Raw genomic sequence first — 12,088 nt, forward strand, 5'->3', positions numbered from 1 at the left:
CCGCATCATTCTTAACTAATGCACAAAACCGGGCCAAACTCGAATCCTGTGTTACTCATCTGAAAGTATTTTTTTAAATGTCTCGCCAAGGTTAAAACGTCTACACAACGTTACAAGCCCCTCCCATGCATGGAGGGGCAAGGCCGACAAAGCGGGAGTTCGGCCCGAGCCGGACACCACGCCGTGGCCACTGTGACCGGCCTACGTGCTCCAGGGCCGTCTCGTTAACGCCTGCCGGGCTCAGCTTCCTGGGGCAGGGACAGAAGCAAGGCTCGCTGACGCTCGTAAAAAAGGCTGCCTTGACCAAGAGGTTCACTCTACAAGGGACTCTGCTGCTAAAGACGGGCCTGGGGGTTTTCTCAGCCACTTCCTCCCCAGCTCCTGTGTCGGCAGCACCGTGGTCCCCACCTGGGATTTTCGGTCACACAAACACAGTGCCTCGTGCCACCTCACCTTCTACTTGCCAAGGGTTCCCTAAGAGGACCAAACCCCGTGCGGCATTTCTGTAACAAACAACTTTTATTCGTTTTGAACAACTAAATTTCTAAGTTAAATTGCTTTTCACTGATCAGGTTCAGCTACTCTTTCTTTAAAAGGCTCATTCATGGCATTAATATTAACGAGAAACGGAGTACCTCCTAATTAACTAATGCTTAAGTACACAGCTTTCCGAATAATGTCTCTCTCTCTCTCTCTCTCTCTCTCTCTCTCTCTCTCTCTCTCTCATACACACACGACAAAACTGACAAAACGACAGGCTGTTCTCTGCCAGAACTGCCCTCTTCTCCTAGACAGCACCACAGGGCCGACCCGGGGTGGGGGATGCCCCACAACCACCAGTTTTCTCCGACCAAGAGCAAGTAGGAGATTCAGGCACATTACGTCCAGAAGGAGCTGCGGGACAGAGGACCCCTGTCGCTGGCAGAGGCCGGCCTGACCCCCACAGCCGCTCCCAGCCGGGCCTTCCGGCACAGACCAGCTGCGACTGCCCCTCCAGGACAGGGCTGCCCCTCTCCCAGACCCCGCCCTGCTTCCTCGGCAGAAGGAGCTCTTCCACGCCCCTCCCGGGGAGCCCCCAGTCGCGGTGAGGACACACCACCCACGCGTGAGCAGCAAAAGGCCTAGAGACCCAGCGACAGGGGCAGCCAGGTGACACGGCACTGGAGGTGGAGGCTCCTGGACGACGAAAGGCAACTCCCAACTCCTTCGGGAAGATTTCATTTTAACGCTCAAGTACCAAGAGTATCCCAATTTTCCTGAAGTACATGAGGTGGCTTCAGAAGTATGCTGAAAAAGAGTTTGGAGTTCAAGTGTTCACAATCGTTTTTCTTAAACTTAACTGAGACTCTGAAAAAAAAAAAGCATAAGCTTTCTATGCACTGCTTTATCTAATTATATTTTATCAAAACATGAAAAGAAAGATGTGTTAATGTTCACGACGTAAACGCTATGTAATCGTAAATGTTTTAAAAATTACTTAATGACAACATCTTAGAACTTCAGATCTTAGAACTTAGAACTCAGAACATCTTAGCTCTTAAAGTGACATCAGTGGTCATCGATTCTGGTCCTGTTCAAACTGCAGTCACAAAGTTGAGTTAATCACAACCAATCTTCAAAACCATCACAACCAATCTTCAAAAAAGATTAAAAAAAAAAAAAACCAGAAAGAACAGGACAGAACAAAAAGCATGAAAGCAATCAGCATGCAGTGAAGCCACTATCATTCTGCGAGCCCACTCCGACCGTGCGTGCGCACGAGGGAGAGGGCGAGAGCCGCGGTGCAGAACCACGTTCTCACCGTGGACACGGGCGCGTGGCCCACGGGCCGGCATCTGCTCCACCACGTGCCTTGGCCGTCCACCCGCCGCAGTGAGCGAGGAAGGACGGGCCCGACGAGCGGGAAAGGACCCGGAGCAGAGGCCCAGCGCGGGTGGGCACGACCGCCGCACCAAGAGCGCCTCCCTGAGGCAGCCCGGGTCCGCCTGCATAAGCACGTCGCTCCGTGAAAAAGCTCCCAGGACCTGAGGAAGGCCATCGTTTCTCTTTTAAAATGCATCCCAACCGTCTCCTCCACCCCTCGCAGACGGCAACCCTAGGGCTCTTAATCCTTGAGAACTGTTTTCCCTTTTCAGAATCTTCTGAAAATCCACACGGAATTAAAACTCCTCCCGTCATACCAACCGCTAACTCAGGAAACTGAAATCCCTCAAGCACGAGATCACTTCACGTGCCTCACACTTTTATCCGTGCTTCGTCCACACATCCAGCTGGCATCCTGTGAATCGCTACGGGGCAGGACTGGCTCCGGCCTCCTCCTGAGAATTCCACATGTCTCTGCTCCCGATCTGATCTGCTACACGAGGCCCACTCTCTCAAACAAATCCCACGGTTCCAAGTACCACGCGGGCACTCCCGGAGCTTCACCGTTCCAAGTTCACGGCTCTCCGTTCCCGCAGCAGGAGAGGTTAGCCCCGAAGTGCTCACTGAGCTGGGAACAGTACAAGAAGTCACCTGCACCCCCACGGGCCCCGTGCTCAGACTGGGGACGACACACATCAGCACAGCAGGAACCAGCCCAACCAAGTGCCTCTCTGAACACCAGGGAGCACCGGAAACAGGGCCACAAGCACTGAGGCTCCTCCGTCGCACTCCCAGAAGGCACCCTCGCCCAGAGCCCGTGACCAGAATTAACGACTGCATTTTAATTTCAACCCCAACAAACCTGGCCATCTAGCTTCCCCCCAAAATAGATCAGGAAGGATTAGGAAGTGGTCATTGCACGTAGCCAGGAACGGCCGGGAAGAGAATAGGAAACGTGAACATGCCACCTGGCCCGGGGCCGCCTGGAACCTGCTCTCGGCCGTGACCGTCCCCCGGAATGCGGCTTCCAACTAAACCTGTGGTTCTCTGCCGGGCTGCAAGTCAGCTGTCCTTCCTCTGACCCTTCTGTCCCACACTTGGGGGACGACACAAGCGCCCTAAGCCCGTGTCTCTAAAGCGCCAGGCGCACTCTCACGTGACCCCGTAGCCACATGAGGGCTGAAGCCCAGGGGGCCCCACAGAGGACAGGACTGGGATCTCGCCCCGTGTAGCCCGAAGAGCACAGACGGCACTGTCTGTGGCGGCACTGGCAGACCCAGAGCCCGGGGCCGTGCGAAGGCAGGGCAACCGACCCGACAGGCCACGACAAAGGTGCCAGCCCTCACTCTGGACGTGGCCTCATGGGCCCACCAGCGGCAGCAAAGCACAGCACACGTGTCCCTCCGTCCCATCCACGAAACCAAGGACAACCACGGCCCCACAGGAGCAGGATGGGGAGGGGCTCGGCGGTCCCGGTCGGGAAGCAAGTGGAACGAGAGGGCCGGGCGGCGTGGGCTCTGGCCCGACTGACTCTCGGCTGCTCTGGAAGGATCTGGGGCGTTGCTGCATAATGATTCCCAGTGACAGACAGAACTACCGAGTAAGAACCGAACACGAAGCTAATGAGACCGGCGGTGGGTCTGTGAACTCCAAAACAACAAGAACACGTGACTTTCTTCAGGGGGCTTCTGGAATTTAGGGAGGCTCTTCTCTTTGCAGAGCAGAGATGGCCTTTCAACACCTCTGCTGCCTACAACCGGAACCGGTCGATCTTCGATAAACCAAACGCCAACGCCCACGCCAGGCCGGGGAAAGGCTCCATCGCGCGGAAACTGGGGAGGCCACGTCTGGAGGGGAAGGAGCCACCACGCCCCGGCACTGTCCTCCTGCGGGCGGGGGAGGCCGGTGCACAAAGAGACAGAGCCGATGGGCCGTGGGGGCGAGGGCGGGAGAGTGAACCACGGGCGCTCCCGCCTGCGACACGGCCACACTTCTAGGTCACCCTGTCAGCGACCTCAAGGTGAGTGGAGGCTTCTCCTGTGTCTTGTGAAACATCATTCTCTGTTCAAGTGTTTGGGGAAGTTAAAAAACGAAGTGGTCACAAGCAGGGTAACTCAGTATGAACAAGAACCGGCCAAATGATAAAATAACAAAAAGGAATTTCCACAAACGGAAAACAAGAAAGGAGCAGCTGGCGGATTTGCCAGAAAAAGGCAGCTTTACACGAACACACACGGCTCACGGCTCACCTCACCCCTCACGTGAACACACGCTGCTTACTTCAATCAGAGAGCAGAGTCTCCTTCAGAAAAGAACAAAGGTGACGGACCCTGAAACTCCTCCAGCCGCCACCAGTGTTGCCCCTGCCTGCCCCCGAGGTGTGTGTGTCATCGGAGGCCCACGAACACGACGGACAGTGAGAATCAGGCCGAGGTGGGAAGGCAGCATGGGATTCCACAGGCAAACAGAATCGGATGGTTCACAAACCGTTATGTGTGACACAGACGGCGATCAGGATGGCAGCTGTGGGGACTTGGCAGGGCGCTGGCGAAGAAGCAGGGAGCTAAGAAGCAGGGAGGGCGCCCGACGGTCGAACGCAGGGGAAAGGACGGCTGCTCGCGGAGGACAGGCCCGGGCGCGACGGCCGACTCCGGTGAGGCAGCACTTGGTAACTGTGCACACAAGTCTCCGGTCTGCGGACTCTTCCGAGAGGGGCTCTTCTGACGGCCACCACAGGAGCCCTTCCTGAGCTGAAAGCAGCACCTGCCGTCTCGTCCACAGAGGCTGGGCTCTCCGCTCTCACGGGGTGCTGGGGACGTGCGCTCTACAATCATACACACCAGCACGGTACTCACGTGCTACAAAAACCTGATTATTTCTCAAAACTCCCGAGTGGAATCCTGCTCAGGAATAGAGACGGGAACGAGGAGGATATCAAATGTAACATACTTTCCTTTCTCACGAATTATAAAGTTCAGCAACATTTTCATTAGGATGAAATTTCACTCCCAGTATAAACACAAACCATCAAGTTGTCAAAACCAGAGATAAACTACACATGACGACCCGTCCTCTCCCACCCAGACCGGACATCTCGTGCCCGACCGAGAGAAACATGCGGCACAAACCTGCTGACAACCGACCTGTACGGGCCTGACCAGCAACCTTATCCCCGAGACAGGGCTCAGAGGCAACAACTGGGGACCGTTCGGTAACCCTGCAATGCTTCGGCTTTTTGGCGCTTCAGGACTCTGATGAAAACCTCACGCGCAGGTTTCAAGATGAAACCGAAAACCGAGGCACTCCGATCTAAACAAGTGACTGAACTTAAGGTCTGCACACTTCTCTCCAGGCGTTCGGAGGGTTTCAGATGAAACCCGGGGGGGTGCCGCTGTCCTCCCGCTTCTGATTCCAGGGACACACGTCCTCATGCCCCATGCACGGCAGACACCGGGCCATCACCACTGACAACGGGAACGCACACAGGTGTTTCAGAAGGGGAGAACACGGCTGGTTTCGAGAACAGCAAGTACCATCTCGACATGAATCGAGCTCGAGGTCTGTGGCTCATAAGTCACGTTTCAAAGAAAAGGAAGATTCTTCAGACTCTCTCCCGTAATTATTCAAAGGTTATAAAGGTCTCTTCAAAACAAATTCTTCAAAAGGACGTGAAAATATCCATCCCCAAATCCACCAGGAATTTAGACTCGATCTAGAAAGCAAATCACGCCCTCACACCCTCAGAGCAGGAGCACTCTCCTTTGTAAAGACAATTTGTATCAGGTGCTCAGTGACTGTGCAGTTACGCTTTCGTCAGAGATACTTGGGACGGTGGTGACCGGCGTTTGGCAGTAACACACAAGAACAAAACCGAGCTCGTTCTAACACACAGCGACTGCACGAACCCAGCATCCACAACATTCGTGGGAATTAACAATGATAAGGAGCCGGTGCGGTCCCATCTACAAACAGCTACATAAACTCCCACAAAGAACCAAATGCAGCCCAGAGCCCCACTGCCACGGGTCCACGTCCTTCAGGATGTCTGCGGCCAGCAAGGGTAAAGCCGGCACTTCCCCAAAGTTAACGCTGCACCACCCTCTCACTCCCGGGCCGGCCCCGCGGCAGCGCGAGGTCTGGTGACGCGCACGGCAAGCGGGCGGTAAGTGACAGCAGATGCACACTCACCTGCCCGTCCTGTCCCACGTGGTGGATCTGGAGATTGCCCTGCAGGATGGGTGGAGAAAGGAGAAGTCAAGGACCGGAACAACTTTCAGACACGAGGAGACAGGGGCAGGAGCGCCCCGTGCCACGTGTGAATAGCCAGCAAAACCACTAAGAGCAGTTCTACAAAAGCTCAGCCCCTTGTAGCGATAAAAACTCCACAACAAAATATCTTAAAACTGAGTTTACAGACACTTTTTCCTCTTTTAAGAAGAAAAACTGTGAAAGACGTCGTGCTCACCTCCCCCCATCCTGACCCCAAATGAAAATGTCATTTTTTCCCCAAACACTCCATTTTGAAACAACTCTGATGACAAGAACCAACAGCAGCACAGACAGGTCCCGCGTTCTCCTCATCCGGCGTCCCTGACGGGGACACAGGAAGACGCAGGACAAAACACAACCAACCAGACGCAGGCCCACTGGCGTCTCACCAGGTGGAAATGCACTGTCATGTCTTTGGGGAAAAAATGATTGGTTTAAGTCTGGTAGGCTCTTCTGTCACTGTCCTCACGGATACCTTCATTGTGACAAAATATTTAATTGTTAAAGGAACAATCTAAGGCTTTACTGTGATAAAACTAATCACATACTCTAACTTATTACGAGGTAGCCATTAGTGGCAGCAGCAATTTCTTCTAATTCCTGGCACTCAATTCCTAACAGAAACAGAAAATGCGGGATCGCATGAACAACAGGGAGGCGTTTATGAAATCCGAAAGGGCAAAGTTGATCAAAAAACTGAAATCCAAGCAGCAGTCTAATGATTTTTTTTTAACAAGAAGACTAGTAAAACAAATCTGTATGGATTTTCCTTCTGGAGGCTACGAGCAAATTAAGCGCCCTGCGCAGTGGAGGATCCTGCCAGACGTCTCGGGCCGCTGGCTGGGCCTCGGCACCTCTGAAACGGAGCTTCCCCACCCCCCCAAGAGAACACCCCGCCCGCGGCCTTCTGCAACCCGTGTCTGCTCTCCTTTCCTTTCCCACCCAGTACGGGCTTCCTCCTTTGCTTACCTGCCCACCCACCAGTCAGCAAATGGACCGTGCTCCTGCGTGAGGCCCGCCTCTCACGGGACCAAGCAAGCACCCCTTCAGCGGCATATCCCTATTTGCCCCTCAGAACCTCTGCGCCTCTTCCCTTGGCACACGGCCCGCTCACAAGGCTTGGACGTGTGCAGCCCGTGGCCCCCAGGTGAAAGCACCTCCCTCCTAACACATCCCGAGACCCTCTCCCCAAGGTCCCTCCCCTCCAGCATAATCGCCTCCTAAGGAAGCAGGAGTCAGGTGGCCATGGCTGGACGTGCGTATCATCTGGGGACCCCCCACCCATCTCCCGCCATGGAAAGAGCCCGTGGGCCCTGGGTGGGCCCTGGGCAGCTCTGAAGGCCGCCACTCACCTCGCTGTCTTGCGTGATCTGCACCTGCTCGCCCTGTGGCACCTGTGCGATATGGAGGTGGCCCTGTGGGATCCGCAACAAGAGAACACACCAAGGAGCATCAGAAGAAAATCAAAGCCACAGGAAACGAGAAGCGCTTTCTGGAACTTTTGTTTTCGGTTACCTGCTGGCAATCCAGGACAACTAAATCCTGAATAGTACAATATACGCATAGTATAAGCTTATTAAATAGCCTCCTGAAATTAAACTGTCAGAATGTGACACGTACAGAACATTTTATGGCTAACTCTTAATGGGGCCTGAAAAAATCTGTCAAGTCGTTAACTGCTACCCAACAGGCAAATTTAAGAATGTGAGGGTCATTTGGAAAAGAAGGGAAACAGAAGTTTCCCACAAAATTAGACTAACTTTTTTTTTTTTAAATGTTTATTTATTTTTGAGAGAGACAGAGCATAATCAGGGGAGGGGCACAGACAGGGGGAGACACAGAATCCAAAGCAGCTCCAGGCTCTGAGCTGTCAGCGTAGAGCCTGATGTGGGCCTCAAACCCACAAACCGCAGGATCGGAGCCAAAGTCAGACGCTTAACTGACTGAGCCACTTAGGTTTGTAGACACAGGCAGATAAACGATTCCCATAAATGCCAACATGGCTCAACACCACTGCACGATTTTCTCTTGCTTTCATTTATTGCGTGTAAACTGTTCTGAAGTTATTCTGGAGTTCTTTCAAGAACCTTCTTATTACAAAGGTAAGAATTAACTGCCTTTGTGATAGAATTCACTATTTCTATTCACCATCTATAACTGCTATCTATCTCATCTGCAAGATGAAGACCCCGCCCCGCCCCCCCCCCCCCGCAAAAACGCTCATTAACACTTTCCGGAAGCCGGCCCTTTTCCAGGCAGCATGCTGAGTGCCACGTCACACTGAGGCCACCCTGAGCTTTCCAGGAGAAAGCCTGGTCACGCAGCTGGGTGTGACTGGACGGCCAACGGGACCCCGGGGGCATGAAAACGTCCCGCTCCCTGGTGACGCTCCCGCCCTCCTGCTCTCCCCAGCCGTAGGGGCCAGCATGAGTCTGGAGGAATTTCTACCTGGGCCAGACCACACAAGGAGGGCTGAGGCAGGGGTGTGGCTCACTGCTAAGCCAACTGCCCACACGAGTCTAAGATACAGCCAGGCATCCAAAGGAAGTGCTATGCGATCCCCGAGGCCACTCACTAGCTCTTTCCACTGACCCCAGGAGGAAATTTTCTTCCCTCAGGAAAAGGGTGCCCCTGTTTCCGAACTGAGAAGACTATCTATGATGCATCGACAGCGCCTCCCACGATGACAGGTAAGGGCAGGGATGGTCGAATGGCCTGACCCCCAGAGCTGACGGCGGCCACGGGGGCAGCACGTGCAGGGGAGCCACGAGGGGACACCGACAAGAACACACCCCCTCGGGAACCACCCTCATTTAGGAGATGCAGAGCCGACACCCCGAACCACTTCTTTAGACTGGCGCTCTGACCTCACCCCAAGCTACCATGGCACGACCCGGAAACGCAGGGGAAGCCGGGGCCCGCCCTCCCCACCGGCCACGCCCCCACCCTGCCTGCCCTGGCCCCGGTGGAGGCAGACTAGCGAGAAGGGCACATACTACTTGGACCTGTCCGTCCTCTCCGATCTGGTGGATCTGGACCTGCTGGGCGTTGGCCAGGGCGTAGTGCAGGGCCTGTGGCGGAGGCTGCGGCATCTCGCTGGCGGGGGGCGGCGTGCTCATCACGGTCTCTGCAGGGAAGTACAGAGGGCCTCAGCAACCAGCGGGGACAGGCCAGCCACGGGCACGCCTCTGGGCTTCCCTCCCTCCCCAGCACCACCTTCCCCCAAAAAGGAAAGGAAACCCCTCCTTCCAGGACAGCAGTCGGCAGGTCCCAGTGAAGGGGCCATGGCATCCTGTAGAGTCATGAGTTGTCAGTGCTGGGGATCGAGGTTTCTGACCGGGGGACAGGAGTCCGGGGAAGGACTATTCTGACAGAGGAGTCTCATCTGCTTGTTTAAACGAGTTGCTCAGGATTCGTCAGCAGAAGTGAAACAGAAGCACAAAGGTGGGGTTACACCCTGCTTCTCACCAGTACGTTATCGGTATTTGTTCACGGACAATTAAGCCCTCTATGGAAAAAACTCTCCATCCTCTTGTTTAAAGATGAATTTCCAAAAAACCTTCACTTCCTTTGTTTAATCCCAAACAAGACCTTTGTGTTGACATGTTGTGTATTAATTTTAGTTGTAATGATACCTTAATAGAATATTCTTAAATGCTCAAAAAATTAAAGGCTCAGAAAAAACGTTTTGATTTTGTGCATACAATTTTTCCGCAGAGAATTACAGTGGACGGACGTTAAGAAAACGTAAACACAACAGGATGAGACTCAGCGAGATGTGGACTGTTAACACAAAGGAGAAAAAAGACGAAAAATGAGTATATTTTTCTTCTATTCCATGGGCATTAAATTGACACAGTATATACATTCCACCTCATAACATTTTAATAGTTTTTTAATGTTTATTTTTGAGAGAGAGAGAACGAGAGCATGAGTGGGGGAGGGGCAGAGAGAGAGGGAGACACAGAATCCGAACCAGGCTCCAGGCTCTGAGCTGTCAGCACAGAGCCCCATGCAAGCCTCAACCCCATGAACTAAACCATGAGATAATGACCTGAAACGAAGGCGGACACTCAACCGACTGAGCCACCCAGGCGCCCCTCGCTGCCTACATTTTAAAAACTAACATAATGGTGTTAAAATGTTAATACTTGTGTTATGCCAGAAATTACATCCTTCTCAATGATTTCAAAGTATAATGAAAAGCTTCAGGTGTCAACGTTTTAAAATGTTGACTTAAAAATACGTAAGGAGGAATACACACTTTCCAACCTCTTAAAGAGGGTGCGTGACCAAAACACTTGGAGTCCACTCTGCAGGTTAGTCGTAACTACGTAACTAAATAGATGCTCAAATAATTCCCGCTCTAGTGTCAATAAACATCAGCTGATCGTGCCAGTTCTCAAGGGGTTCAGAGATCCAAGAAGAATTAGAACCCCAAGGTTCTAAAGTAACTGCAGAAGACAGGACACATGGGTAGCAAGTAAATGCTTTTCAAACCTAAGACTCAAATTCTTGAATCTGCCAATGAATCAACAGCTCCCTATAATTATACAAAGGAAAGAGTGTGCAACAGAAAGGCAGGCCGCTCCAAGAGCCCCCGCAGCCCCGCTCCCCTCTTTGTCCGGAGGAGAGACCACTGCACCCACAGATGGGCAGGCAGTGGACTGTTACGAAATGGTTCTCTGCAGCTCTAAAATATTGGGCGCTGCACAGACACCCTCCTGAGGCCTTCAACTCATTGATGAGGCCGGCAGGGAGTGCGCCGGGCTGCAGTTTAAACCGTCAAATGCAGCCACCTTTAACTTAAGCACTTACAAAAGTTTCCACGGTGTTGCCGGGTGGGACGGCACAAGACAAATGTTTTAATAAATTGGTGTTTTATGAATTCAATGACACTAGGGATTGTATGGTTTGTCTTCAAACGGGCAGTACTAATTCAGCTTTAAATAAACTAGCCTCGGCTCAGAATTTCCTCTATATTATTTATTTGGAAAGTCCTTTTCTATCTGGTAATTCCAAAATAAATAAGACAAACCTGCCGGAATGACTACCAATTCCGAATTAAGCCAGGAATCCTGGCTTAACTGCATTTTCCCGGATCATTTCTGTCACCAGAATAGCCTTCAGTCTCAGATCTGCTTTGTGAAGCAGAGAGCGTACAAACAGAGCAAGGAGAACCTGCCAGAGTCCCGTTAGCTAATCACCGACTTGGTTTTCTCTAATTTAGTCAACCATGCAGTATAATAAAACGGCAAACAATCACATCAACAGGAACTTCCAAAGCAATGAACTTTTTTAAAAGCGTGGTAAGAGAAAAACACGCTCTGGGTCTCTCGAGAATTCGATTCCAGGCGCGCGGCAGGCAGCTCTGGCTGCCGGCGGGCCGCACGGGAAGGGCCGGCTGCGGGGCGCGAGCAGGAGCCGGGGACGGGCTACAGCAGCTCAGAGCGCCTCCTCGACCCACCCCAGGCGCGCGGGCCTCGGGAAAGGAACCGCGCGCGCTCGTCTCCCTCCCGAGGCTTGTTAAGAGCACCACCTCCGTCCTCCTCCTCGTCCTCCTCCTCCTCCTCCTCCTCCCCCCTGCGCACCACCCGGGGCTGGCAGCAGCCTTCTCTGCGGGAATGACACCCGCTTCCGGGAAGGGCAAGACGAGGGCAGCCCTGCCCCTCCCTGTGCCAGTGTGCTGTGCTCCCGAGAGAGGAGCCGCCGCCGAGGCCACGCGAGGGGCTACTGTTGTTCTTCCAAAGCCACCGGTGTCGGCGGGCGGCCGGGGTTTCCCGGACACCGTCTATTCCAGACAGGGCGTCCTGAGACGCTGGGCTCACGCCCCGCGTGCCAAGCCCGCCCAGGGCACTCGGGAAGTAAAGACAAGCTTGCACGGCGGCCACTCACCGCCCACGAGAAGCCACCAGCACCTGAGAGTTACTCAAACCCAAAGCATCTTAGAAGAAAT

At 53.4% G+C, this 12,088-nt stretch overlaps 1 protein-coding gene across 13 annotated transcripts in view; it reads right to left on the minus strand.

Annotated features, from left to right (window-relative positions):
• Positions 1–12,088, minus strand: part of BANP (BTG3 associated nuclear protein) — a 249,276-nt gene that overhangs the window by 160,164 nt on the left and 77,024 nt on the right. For 8 of the 13 annotated variants that reach the window (XM_053210470.1, XM_053210463.1, XM_053210472.1 and 5 more), the window contains 3 exons: positions 9,129–9,259; positions 7,485–7,556; positions 6,052–6,090 (listed from right to left, as the gene is read on the minus strand). In XM_053210470.1, the coding sequence (XP_053066445.1) occupies positions 6,052–6,090; positions 7,485–7,556; positions 9,129–9,259 (242 nt within the window). Of the gene's footprint in view, positions 1–6,051; positions 6,091–7,484; positions 7,675–9,128; positions 9,260–12,088 lie in introns of those variants that run through there. The other 5 variants (XM_053210468.1, XM_053210466.1, XM_027076389.2 and 2 more) reach the window with 2 other exon arrangements.

Source organism: Acinonyx jubatus, chromosome E2, assembly GCF_027475565.1.
Source record: "Acinonyx jubatus isolate Ajub_Pintada_27869175 chromosome E2, VMU_Ajub_asm_v1.0, whole genome shotgun sequence".
NCBI classification, from domain to species: Eukaryota; Metazoa; Chordata; class Mammalia; order Carnivora; family Felidae; genus Acinonyx; species Acinonyx jubatus.